At 41.5% G+C, this 13,427-nt stretch overlaps 1 protein-coding gene across 1 annotated transcript in view; it reads right to left on the reverse strand.

The window, feature by feature from the left end:
- The window catches only part of CREB3L1 (cAMP responsive element binding protein 3 like 1), an 80,190-nt gene that overhangs the window by 18,174 nt on the left and 48,589 nt on the right, over window positions 1-13,427 (reverse strand). The window contains exons 3-5 of the mRNA XM_033149084.1: window positions 9,041-9,201; window positions 5,749-5,827; window positions 86-243 (exon numbers count right to left, since the gene is read on the reverse strand). Coding sequence (XP_033004975.1) covers window positions 86-243; window positions 5,749-5,827; window positions 9,041-9,201 — 398 coding nt within the window. The remainder of the gene's footprint in view (window positions 1-85; window positions 244-5,748; window positions 5,828-9,040; window positions 9,202-13,427) is intronic.

Here is a 13,427-nt window from a genome sequence, read left to right on the forward strand (position 1 = left end):
GGGGGTCACTGCCAAAAGCCACCCTGAACCTCGTGCTCCGAGCGAGGAGATGCCTTACGATTCACGACAGGAGCTCCCTGCTTACATGTGGTGCTGTGAGGAGAGGAGAAGAAGAGATTGCTGTGGAGGATCGTGCAGTAGGGCGGACTGGGCTGGAGGGAGGGAGGGATCTTGGGCTCTGAGATCCGTCACTGTCACTGCCATGGCTGCTGGGAGGAGTAGGCGGCATCTGCACCAGGTCATCTAATGTGGGAGATACAAAGCAGAGGTTAACAGATGGTAACAGCGCACTGAGTCATGGACAGTGAAGGAGAGAAAGTATTTGATGAGAGAAGAGTGGGAACAAAGGAGTGCTTCCAGGTGACATAGAGACGTAGAACTGTTCTGGGAACAACAAGGCAGTAAGAAAGAGACAACGCATATTAGGAGAATCATAGAATTATAGACGTGGAAGGGACTGCGAGGGTAATCTAGTTTAACCCCCTGCAATGCAGGAATCTTTTGCCCAATGTAGGGCTTGAACCCATGACCCTAAAAAACCAGGGAAGACAACAACACTAAAATATTTCGCTGAACACAGATTTTTAAATGGAGCAGGAATAAATTAAGCTAGGAGGACTGCTTTGTGAGCTCTGGCAATAACAGTGTATTAAGGCTCATGAGAGAGGTTTGCGCTAAATTGTGGGGTGAATATTTTATTATCTCCTATGCAATAGGTCCCAGGTTCAGTTCCTGGCATCACCAGCTAAAAGGATCTCCCATACAAAGACAGATTTCCAGCAAGATCTTGGAGAGCTGCTGCCAGTCAAGTAAACATACCGTATTTTTCCGTCTATAAGACGTCCCCTATTTTGGGGGACTCCAAATTAAGAAAACATCCCTCAGCACTACCCATGTACAAGACGAGCCCAAATTTCAAACCTCATTTTTTGGTTAAAAAAAAAAAAAACCCCAAACAAACCCTAGTCTTATACACAGAAAAATACGGCAAATGGTATAGATGGCTCAAGTGCCGTGACTTAATACAATATGGTGGCCTTCATGTGATTATTTGGTGTTGCCCACATCAAGGTCCTAAATGAGAAATAATTATTTGAGATATGTTGCCTTTTGATATAATATGCAGCTTGGCTCACTTGCTTAATTCATCTGAAGCAAATTGTTCTGTGCACACCAAATCAATTCTCCAAATTCAGTAAGATGGATATCTGAGTTCAAATCCAGATAAAGGGGGAAATGAATCAAGGAAAGGAGTGGAGGGGGTGGGAAAAACCACTCTTTGTTCTGTAATGTTTGTGGATGTAGAGCATACGGATGGCTTTCCAGCTCCTCTGAGTAATTGGTTCCACTGCAGAAATGCTCCATTTTGCTGCTCTTAGCATCGCTTGCCAGCCTCAGCTATTTAGCTTTCCTGACGCCGTCTTTACAAATCTGAGCTGCTCGTCCTTGGTGGCCTGTTCCTCTTCCCATTGCTTATGCATGTCCTTTTTTATTTTTATCTCTGCAGTAAGCTTTTTGTGCTGTCGCAGTGTCTTTTTAAGATGCCCCCCACTGGAATAATTTGTAGCCTTATCAACTCCATCTTTAGGAACTCCCACCCACCCTGGCATCCTTTCCCCCCTGGTATCTCTAGTCATAAAATCTTACCCCTTAAAGCCTATTACAACCTGTTTTTCTGAAGTCCAAGGTGAACACACTCATCTTTAACTTTTACATGGATCATGAATTCCATTGTGTGACAGTCACTCCCCCCCCCAAAAAAAATTATTCTTTTGGACAAGTTATGTTCTTCAATTGCTCCTTTCCTATCATGAGAGTTGTCCCAACAAGTCTTCTGGAACATACTCCTTTTGTACCTTCCACCAGAACCTGGATTTTTAGATGCTGCCTCTCCTTATTTAATGGACTGCTGATGGAAGATGCTGAGCTTGCTAAAAGTCACATTTCAAAAGACGTCTGTTTTGCGAGGGTAAATAATGAGCTGAGCATTTAAGAGGGCCTAATATTTTGTGTGAAGCATTGCTTGCTTGCTTGAATATGAGTGCTTAGTGCCTAGGGGGAGGATATTACATTTTAGAGCAAATAAATATTTTTTTTTTTTTTTAATAAGATTTTATTATTTTCCAATAAAAGAAAAAGAGAACAAAATACAACATCAACACATAACATAAACATCAATAAAAACACAATAAACATTAAACATAATCAACTATAAACATAATCAACATTCAAAACAATAACAACAATAAAAACATAAAAGTAACATATACAAACCTTAACCAGTATCTTTCTTTGAGTATTTCTTGTTTCTAACTTCTCTGTTTGGGGACTTCCCCCGTTCCCTCCACTGTCTTCAAAAAACATATACTTCTTCAAGGTAGCTTTATATATTGTTCAATTCACTTTTACCCAAATTTTAATATACTTAGCTTTTACTTAGTCAAATATCTCAATAACTATGTATCTTATCTTAACAACCTATCTTAACATATTTTGACACATACATCTTTCACCTAACAACAATTCCTCTTACCATTCATATCTAACACATATCTATCAAAGCCAATGTTCTGTTTATTTCTGCTCAAATATTCAATTTTACTGATTTAACTAAATAGTCTTTAAATTTTTTCCACTCTCGTGACACCGTCTCCTCCCTCTGGTCTCGGATTCTGCCGGTCAGTTCTGCGAGTTCCATGTATTCCATCATCTTCATCTGCCATTCTTCCACCGTTGGTATCTCTTCCCCTTTCCATGTTCTTGCCAATAATATTCTAGCTGCTGTTGTGGCATACATAAATAACACTCTGTCCTGACTGGGTATCTCTTCATTGGTCATGCTCAGAAGAAATGCCTCTGGTTTCTTACAAAAGGTAACTTTCATTACCTTCTTAAGCTCATTGTAAATCTTATCCCAGAAAGCGCTTACCACTGGGCACAACCACCACATATGAAAAAAGGTACCTTTCGCATGTTTACATTTCCAACATACGTCTGACATTTTGGTATTCATCTTAGCAATCTTAACTGGTGTCAAATACCATCTATAAACCATTTTCATTATGTTTTCTCTTAAACCATGACAAGCAGTAAATTTGATACCTTTTTGCCACAATCTCTCCCAGTCATCCATCATAATATTATGTCCTACATCTTTTGCCCAATCTATCATTGAGGATTTAACCAGTTCATCTTTTGTATGCCACTCTAGCAGAAGGTTATACATTTTGGAAAGGTTTTTGAAGTTCGATTCTATCAGTTCTGTTTCCAGTTTTGATTTTTCTACTTGAAAACCAACTTTTTTGTCCATTTTAAATGTTTCATAAACCTGATAATAGTGCAGCCAGTCGGGGACCTGACTTTTTACTTGATCATAACTTTTTAGCTTAAAGGAGTCCCCTTCCTGCTGCAATATGTCCATATATCTTAACCAGTTTGCAGACATATTCGGTCTCTTATATGCCTTGGCCTCCACTGGAGAGATCCATCTAGGAGTCTTTCTCTCTAACAAGTCTTTGTATCTAGTCCAAACCTGATATAGGGATTTTCTCACAATATGAGACTTAAAAGTTCTGTGGATTTTAACCTTGTCATACCAAAGGTATGCATGCCAACCAAACATATTATCATGTCCCTCCAAGTCCAACACATCAACGTTCTCTAGTTTAAACCAATCCTTTAACCAGCAAAAGGCCGCAGCTTCAAAATAAAGCCTTAAGTCCGGCAGGGCAAAGCCTCCTCTGTCTTTAGAGTCTGTTAAAATCTTGAATTTTATTCTTGGCTTTTTGCCCTGCCATATAAATTTCGATAGGTCCTTTTGCCATTTTTTAAAACAGTCTAGTTTGTCCAAAATTGGTATGGCTTGGAATAAGAACAGCATCCTTGGTAGGACATTCATTTTAACCACTGCTATTCTTCCCATTAACGACAGTTTAAGTCTTGTCCAGATCTCCATATCTTTTTTTATCTCCATCCATTTAGAGCAAATAAATAAATGTGCTCATTTGTTCTGAGCAGACCCCTCTGTGGTGTGCTAATGACTGCGAAGCTGCATTCTTGATGTCATTACCCTTCTGGAAACAAAACTGAGATCCTTTACAGTGATACCAGATGCATAAGAACTGGCACCATACGCTAATATCCTTCTAATGGCTTGCCACTAAATGTCCTATATAAAATGAAACCAAAAAAAAAGAAACCTCAAAATGTCTGATTGTAAGACAAGCCCTGCTGAATCAGACCAAAGGCCCCTCTGTTCCGGCATTCCGCTTATCGGAGTCTTCAACCAGATGCCCATGGGAAGCCCAGAAGCAGGGCTGCTATTCAGAGGCATAGCGACTCTGATCCCAGAGACAGAATACAGAACAGAGCTGGGGAAACTGTAGCCCTCCAGATGTGGCTGGGCTCCAGCTCCCACTGACTCCAGTAGAAGTTGGAGTCCAACAACATCTGCAGGGCTAAAGGTCCCCCATCCCCGATATAGAATATAGCTACCATGACTTAATAACCATTGCTAGCCTTTGCTGCCATGATTTGCCTTTTCTAAAGTCATCAAAGCCAACGGTCACCACTACATCTTGTGGTAGCAAATCCCATCATCTATGTATGGTGAAGAAGTATTTCTCTGTTCAGCACCTGTTTAAAACATTTTTGTTTAGGCAAGTTTATTTAGACATGTATTTTAATCTGTTTTTGCTTACTGTTGATTTCAATTATCCTTTGAATGTTTTAAAACACCTGTTTTTAGCTGTCTTCTATTGATAATTTTAATGTGGCTTTGTAAACCACTTAGAGGTGTTATTTCAATTCAGTAGTATATATATTTTGTTTTTGTTTTTTTAAATAGTTGTTTTGTTTAGCAAGGGGTAGTATACCCTTTCTCTTGCTGGGCTACTCACCCCCAAACAATAAGCAGCCTGCTGAGAAACAGCATTGGCATCTCGGGGTTTCACAGCCAGCGAAAGGTTTTCCCAAGCTCCAGGCACATTGGCATTTGCATTTCACAGGTACACTGTTTAGTCAGTGCCATGCAACTATGAGAAAGCCCACTAAGGGAGGCATAGCACTGCTAGTTGTAGAAAGTACACAGAGACACAAGACTCATGAAAGCACTAATACTCAGAGAACTCAAGTACTTGTGCCCTGTTAACAATAGTTTTTAGGGAAGTTTTTAATGTGTGATATTTTTGTATCTGATTTTTGTTGGAAGCCGCCCAGAGTGGCTGGGGAAATCCAGCCAGATGGGCGGGGTATAAATAATAAATATTATTATATTATTATTATTTCCTGGATTCTCATTAGTTTAGTTTAGCAGCATCAGCAGATTACAAGTGAATCCCACACATCCACAGCTGACATCACTCATAGTAACCTTTGTGGGCTGGGGGAGATGCTTTAGTACAGGGGCCAGCAAACTTTTTCAGCAGGGGGCCGGTCCACTGTCCCTCAGACCTTGTGGGGGGCCGGACTATATTTTGAAATAAAAATGAACGAATTCCTGTAACCCAGAGATGCATTTTAAATAAAAGGGCACATTCTACTCATGTAAAAACACGCTGATTCCCGGACCATCCATGGGCCGGATTGAGAAGGCGATTGGGCCGGATCCAGCCCCCGTGCCTTAGGTTGCCTACCCCTGCTTTAGAAGCTTGTGCTAATGGGTTGGTGGAGGATCCACTCTGCAAAAGATAGTTTTTTAAATAATGAGGCTGGAGGGCTGATGAAAGCAATTTGTAACTATTTTCTTACCTGTTGGTACATTTAGAAATTGGTTCACCTCTCTGGGTTCAGCTTTGATTATAGGTTGGGGCGTCATTTCTATGGGAGCCTGTATGAAAGAATACAGAATGCAACAGTTTGATTTTGCAAAGGCAATTCTTGCATGACTCTACCCTGCACATTAACAGGTTGCTTTACCATGCAATGTAGACTCACAAGGTGCAAAACTTCGTGCTGCAGCCCGTCATTTGCTTCTTATCATTTACTCTGACCTTTGACAATTAAGTTTTCTTTTATGTGGGACACACCTCTTCTGCTGAATGTATATCATTCCGATCCATTTGGGGTCAATTTTACAAGTTTTATAACTGTAATGGTTTTAGCCACTTCTATAATTGTCTATTTTATCCTGGGACCTTATGATGAGAGGCGGTTAAGAAACCATACAAATGAATGAATGAATGAATGAATGAATAGGTGGGTTCATTCTGAGACCATACAGCTCTGCACAGGTATGGTGTGATTTCTGACACCCTTCTGGGTACCACTGACGCCTGCACATCTTTTTCTAATGATGTAATTCTGTGCCACGGGGAGACACAGAGAGCAGCAGATCCTGCGAGTACCACAATGGACAGAATAAATTCTCAGATGCAGGGACTGGAATTATTAGACACTGTGGCATTCAACCCAGGAACCGTGAAGGTCAGGCGTTGATACTTTGCTCCTTGCACCATCTTGGCCTCTGGTCAGAAGAGAAAATGGCGGACAATTTGAGCTGGGATGCAGCTACCACAGACCAAAATTCTCTGGGAAATCATGTGATTCTGAAAGCCAATCCCATGCTTGCTGTATGTGTCACGTTCCCTCATTCTACACAGCTTGAAAAGAAGTTAGCCCAAATGCCGGGGATACCTTTGGTTTTGTAGCAGACAGCTATAAAGACTGAAGGCCAGGGCTGGGGAACTTGTGGCCCTCCAGATGTTGCTGAACTACAGTTCCCATTATGCCTGACCACCCTGGATGGGACTAATGGCAGTACCACAGGCTCCCCGTCCCTGCACTAGAGTATCCCTCTGGACTTTCAGTCTGGTTCCTTGCCATCTCTCTAGCCATTAGAGGCTGGACTTTTTCAGCAGTTGCATATTGTCCATTAAAAGCTTTTTGACCTAGCATTGAGCTATGGAGCCTTCTAAATGCATGGTAAGAGTGCAGATGGTGCAGGTCAGTTGGTAGCTAACCTGCCCTGAAATAAAACTTACAGTGAATACCAGCATGCCCTGTGACTACAGCCATAATCATCCTCCTTGCTTTGATGACAATTATTTCTCAGCCCTCCAGTTCCCCCTTCTTCTCCATCTGATCAACTTGCATACCAAAAGCCAGCTGCTCAAAGACAAGCAAAAACTTATCTCCAGGGAAGTCACAATTCAAAACAAGAGTGTTTTGCCAAGGGAGAGTGAGCATCATGCAGGTGTGCTGCCAGGGTGCATAGTACAGGTGGCATTCACTTTGTGGACAGAATCATATTTGTCATTACCTCCTCTCTTCTCAAGCTCCTTAAAAAAAATCCATTTAAACTTTTCCTCCACATTCTCTCCCTCTCTTTTGATCTGTTGTAATTTGAGCTGGGAGTATTTGCACAGCCTTTGGAGGTAGAGAATAGCCTCTACTGTTCTCTGGGCCTTCTGCAGGACCACTCAACAGCTGCTTCTGATCAAATGAGATGAAGAGTTAACACAAACAGCACTTAGTTCCCAGCTGCACCAATGCAATCCTCTTACCAGCATCCCTTTCCCACCAAAGGAGGGGTGTGTGTGTGTGTGTGTGTGTGTGTGTGTGTGTGTGTGTATCACATTAAACAGACATATTTCACACTGCCTCATACTGTAAACACAGCTCAGGGAGGGAGCTTGGTATGGCTGTCAAATGCACACACACGCCACATGGATCTGCATTTGCAGGCCCGGGGAGTTCAAGCTGTGTAAACAGAGAAGGAAGTTTGTGTACATGTTTGGCTCGAGTAGCTGGCTTGTTGCATCCAGTTTCCCTTACCCACTATAAGTGAAGGGAAGATAACCCACGCTAGGCTTTGCAACAGCTCAGGGCGATCACTCACTTTATTCCGGACAACAGGAAGAACTGCAGGCCAGGGTTGGGGAACCTATGGTTTTCCCAATTGGTACTGGACTACAGCTACCATCATTCCTGGCCATGTTGGCCAGGAATGATGGGAATTTGAGTCCAACACTATCCATGGAGCTACAGGTTCCTCACTCCTGTTGTATGTAATGTAAGAAAAACCTAATGTTGCCTCTGACCTTACAAAGCACCCAGCAGTGACAGTTATGGTCTAATAGGTCCTTTGCCAGCCTGAAAGGCACTTATGTGGTATAGTTAGGTACAGTGGTACCTCTAGTTGCAGACTTAATGCATTTCAGGGTGCTATTCACACCCCGAAAAGTCCACAACTAGAGTGCCTCTTCTGCACATGTGCGCTACACAGTTGAGCGCTTCTGCGCGTGTGCAAAGTGCGCAGATTGCTTCTGTGTATGTGCGGGCGGTGAACCCAGAAGTAAACACTTCCGGGTTTGCCACGTTCGCAAGCTGAAAGTCCGTAATAAAAGTGGAACGCAACACGAGGTATGGCTGTAATTTTAAAATCTAGATTTCATGGTTTTATGGGTGGAGCCCTCTTCAGATGGTGACATGTGTTAACACACTGCTTTGAACACCGGGTGTGTTTGGCTGCCCTCTGGCTCATACTACTGAAAGCAGCCAAGGAATAATTTAAATTTCTATAATGTCCTTCATTTGAGGATCACAGGGCAGCATCTAGATGGCAGTTTCCTCCCATGATTGATTTAATGCTGTAGTGCTAAACCTAGAACAAAAGCAAGAAGGTACCTCTAGGAAAGAGTACCAATTGGTGCAGGAGTTTGACTCTATAGATTTTATTTTTTAAAATTTTAGACTATAATAATAATAATAATAAACTTTATTACGGTCGTAGACCAGCAATTTTAGACTGTATTTTGCCATGGGTCACTTTCATGCAGATCCCACTAATTCTGGGCCTTCCATACAAACTAACAGCTATCAGCAAGAGAGTCAGCACACTTTCCAGACATGCCTTAGATGTCCTCTGTTCCCTTTCCTCCATCGGTGACTTATTTCGAATCAGTCATAACAAAAATAAGAAATAGCTAGCTTTCATCTTCCACCACATAACAGCCCTTTCTTTTGGACTGAAGGGCTTGCAGGAGGATAGGTTGCACCACAACTTGTTATACTGCAGACAACAGTGATGCAGCAAACTCACCGCTTCAGGGACTGGCAACCTTTGCAGTGGGTTCAGGTTCAACAGGGGTACTGCATTAGCTGGCAGCTGGGTCTCAGGAAGTTCTGGTGCCATGTTCTGCTCCTGTTTCACCAGGATGGAACACAGCTTGTGCTGGAGGGACCACATCCCATTTTCCAGTTCTGAGAAAAGAACCACATCAAGTTGTACTGTAAGGAATGTAAGGTGTGTGTGTGTCTCTCCAATGCCTTCTAATTAATACACAGGAAATGTTGCAGTAGGCGGGAAACCCCAGTAATCTCAGTAATAAGCTCTGCTGTTTCAGAAGGCAACACTAAAGCCCATCTGCACTATACATTTAAAGCAGTTTCATACCATTTTAAACAGCCAAAGCACTGTGGGAACCGGAGTTTGTTAAGGGTGCAGAAAATTATTAGGGAACACCTATTCCCCTCACACAGGTACAATTTCTTGATTTCCCTGGGAAGAAGGATTGATTGTTAAACCACTCTGGGAACTGTAGCCTCTTACTGATGATGCATGGTATTGCCTGCAAAATGTTGTTCCACAATAAATGTGTCTTAATGACACATTTGGTCTCTGTGTTGCTTTTGCTACAGCTGGTTAAACCAGGCTACTCTTCCGAAATTTGCAAAATTAATGTTTGCAGAATTGTGGTGGCTACAGACTCGCCTCACCCCATCCTCAATTCAATTTGACACTGCTACTTGGTCAGACGCCAGGTGAAATATTTTATATTTGTGGATCCATTGTTGCTCCCCTTGCAAACAACTTATCAGGCATACCATTGTAGAATCAGATATCTAGTTTTAGCTGAACACAGTAGAACACTCAACACATCAAGAGCAAAATGTTTTTAAAAGCAAATTCTTCTAGTACTGTTTCTATTTTTGACAAAACAGCTCAAAACAGAACTTGTCAAAACGGACCCTTCCTTACCAAGTGCTCTCTTGTAGTCTTCTCATCAGCTGTTATTTGCAGTAAACAGATTAGTATGCTGCTAATACCAGGTCCGTGCTCCTGCCAACCTAGCAGTTCGAAAGCACGAAGTGCAAGTAGATAAATAGGTACCACTCTGGCGGTAAGGTAAATGGCGTTTCTGTGCACTGCTCTGGTTCACCAGAAGCAGCTTAGTCATGCTGGCCACATGACCCGGAAGCTGTACGCCGGCTCCCTCAGCCAGTAAAGCGAGATGAGCGCTGCAACCCCAGAGTTGTCCACAACTGGACCTAACAGTCAGGGGTCCCTTTACCCTTACCTTTAATTCCAGGCAGAAACAAGCACATGAATATTACATACAAACTACATGGAAGCTTTTCAGTGCTAGAAACAAGAATGAAAAGGAAATTTGCATTGGGGAACACCGCTCCCGTATTCGTAATGCTTATAGGGAGGCGGCCCTTGTAGAACATTTCATCCCTCACAAACACTCGGATACAGACTTGTTATATACGGTTCTGTGGGTCAACCAGAAATCTATTAATGTTAGAAAAGATTATGAGGAAATATTATGTCAACAGGAATCTTGTTTTATTTTTATGTTTAAAGCACTACATCCTGGGGGACTTAATTCCAATTTGGACTTTAATTGCTTCCTCTAATACCTCAGCTTTGGGAGTGTCCCTGCTCAGCACCTTTAAACTCTGTTTCATTGTTTTTCTGTCATGTACCTTTAAATCTTGTTTTATTGTGTTATTAACTCCACCTGGATACGGCTATATAATTCTTTGGTGGTTTTCAATGTATAAGCAGTGTTTACATATACTTATGAGCACTGTTCCTCAAAATATCTTCCACCATATGAGAAGGGGCATGTGCTTCCTCTGTTTTTTGGAGTGTATTGTTGTATTAATGTTCATGTTAGTATATTCTATATTTGTATCTATTTTTCAGTCTAAAATTTCAGTTACCTATGACTTTGCTGAAGAAGTAACATCGAAACAGTGCACCTTATCCGGAATCACTGTCCAGTCTCCGTCCACCTCAGCCTCGTTGGAACATTACATGACCTACTGTTCCATCCATGCTACAGAGACTTTTTCATATTTTGCAATTCTGCTTGATTGTATTTGATGCTATTGTATTTTTGGATTGAGATTTTGGATTGTGTTATACCTTTAAGAAGAATAGGGGGTTATCTCCTCCCCTTATATATAAAACAACAAACTCTCCTATGAGCAGGAAACGCCAGAAAACATAGGAAAACTTCTTCCAAGGTGAGGCGACACATAATCTTGCACTTCACATGCATACAATTTAATGGAAGGTTTATAACAGTCATTTTTTCCATGATTTACAGACGGCTATATCCTCTTTAGGAATCAAAGAAACAGACACCATATACAATTTGTACACTCTATCATATAAAACAAGGTAAGGAACCAAATACTATAAAAGCTACTTTGTTTCATACATAAGTACGATACTCTAAAACTTTCTATAATTCTTGTGATGTTGTTGAATTAAATTTCATTGAGTGAATGAAACTTTAAAATTCAGTTTAAAATTCTGTTTTAAATTCTGTTTAAAACTTTGATATGACCCGCTTGATGCTGCTTAATAATGATTTTGTAAAATCTTAAATGCTGAAACTTAAAATACTGAAACATGATGTACTCTGAACTATGTAATATTATTTGATATTATTTGATACTGCCAGCTGAAGAAGGCATCCATGCCGAAACGGGGCCCTGTCCTGGTATCCCTGGTTTACATCTGACACGCATCGGAGAAGCTCTGACATCAATCTCTAAAAGACTCTCAAGGAAAATTCCAATATGAAACTACCTTTGATTTAAGACTGTAACTCTTTACAGAATTAATATTTTATTTGAATTTACTCACGAGTAAACGTATGTTGTTTGGTTAAAAAATTTTGGCCAGAGTTCTTATTTGGATTCTTTTTATTGTATATCATTGGCATAATAGAGCTTTTCTAGAACTGATATGTTGCTTTCACTCTGGGTCTCGTGTTGCCTTGTTTGTTGGTTCCCAGTATAAATATTGCCTGTAACAGTAAAAGGTAAAGGGCAAAGGGACCCCTGACCATTAGGTCCAGTCACAGACGACTCTGGGGTTGCGGCTCTCATCTTGCTCTATAGGCTAAGGGAGTTGACGTTTGTCCGCAGACAGTTTTTCAGGGTAATGTGGCCAGCATGACTAAGCTGCTTCTGATGAACCAGAGCAGCGCATGGAAACGCCATTTATCTTCCCGCTGGAGCGGTACCTATTTATCTACTTGCACTTTGATGTGCTTTCGAACTGCAAGGTTGGCAGGAGCAGCCTGTAACAGTGGGGGGTATATTGAAAATGAGCACAAATTGTCACTTACACACTGCTTCCCTTCCCTTCCTCACTTATTTATCCACATAGTAAATGTTGTTAAATGGAGTTGGACAGTTGCAGTTACTCTGTACTGTAATAGTACTGCCAGATCCATTGTGAAATTAAATTTACTTATCGTTAGTTTGGTGTTTGTTTGTTTGTTTGTTTGTTTTTGTTTTAAAGCAGACAGTGTTATGGTTAGTTTACTTCTTTAACAAAAAACAAACAAAACCCTGCTTCAGAAAGCAGTACAGCCAGACAGTACTTTGAGTACAACTCAGTTGAATACCGCCTATTAAGACAAAATAGATATATAAATAGTCTTTGCATGCGGGCGGGGGGAGATTAATGCACAAACAGGGCAGACTAATGAATAAGCACATGCAAAACTGACAAGGAGCAGAAATAGACTAATTGGTCCATGCCCAGATGGCTACACACTGCTGTGCTGGGAATGCCAAGAGAACTGGCTTGAGCAATCTCCCCTGGACACTCCACATATAGTCAGATACTTGGAATGTGTGTGTGGTAAACACTAGGGACTCGTAATCTAAAGATATGGGGGGGGGGAAACGACCCATTGATTCTCCAGAGCTGTGCAAGGGTACTAGAGATGAGCAGTCAGGGAAAGCTATTAACTGTACTGTCTTCTTTTCTCATCTTGTCTTCCATGCTTGCTGCAGCATGCAAAGGAACTTATAGCGCCCCATACTACAGAACTGTTCCACTGTTCCTCAGTGTCATAGTCTCCCACCTTTGCTATGAAGAAATGCACTTCAGAATGAAGAACTGTAGCAGAACCCAGAAGCAGCTAGCGTACCCAACCGCCCTGTCCCTAACATTTGGCAGAACAAGACTGCTGCCTCAGGCAGCTGATTCTGGGTGTCATGTAAGGGCAGCCGGTTGTTAGTTATTTAATTGCATCTACACTGTTAGGGAGACACGCTTGTAGGATGTTCTGTCTCAGCTGCCAAAATAAATTGGGTACTACACACCTTGATTTGAGAGGGGAAACATTTGCTGTTCCTCCTCAGGCAGCAAAATGCCTTGGGTTAGCCTTGTG

This window comes from Lacerta agilis, chromosome 1, assembly GCF_009819535.1.
Source record: "Lacerta agilis isolate rLacAgi1 chromosome 1, rLacAgi1.pri, whole genome shotgun sequence".
Taxonomy (NCBI): domain Eukaryota; kingdom Metazoa; phylum Chordata; class Lepidosauria; order Squamata; family Lacertidae; genus Lacerta; species Lacerta agilis.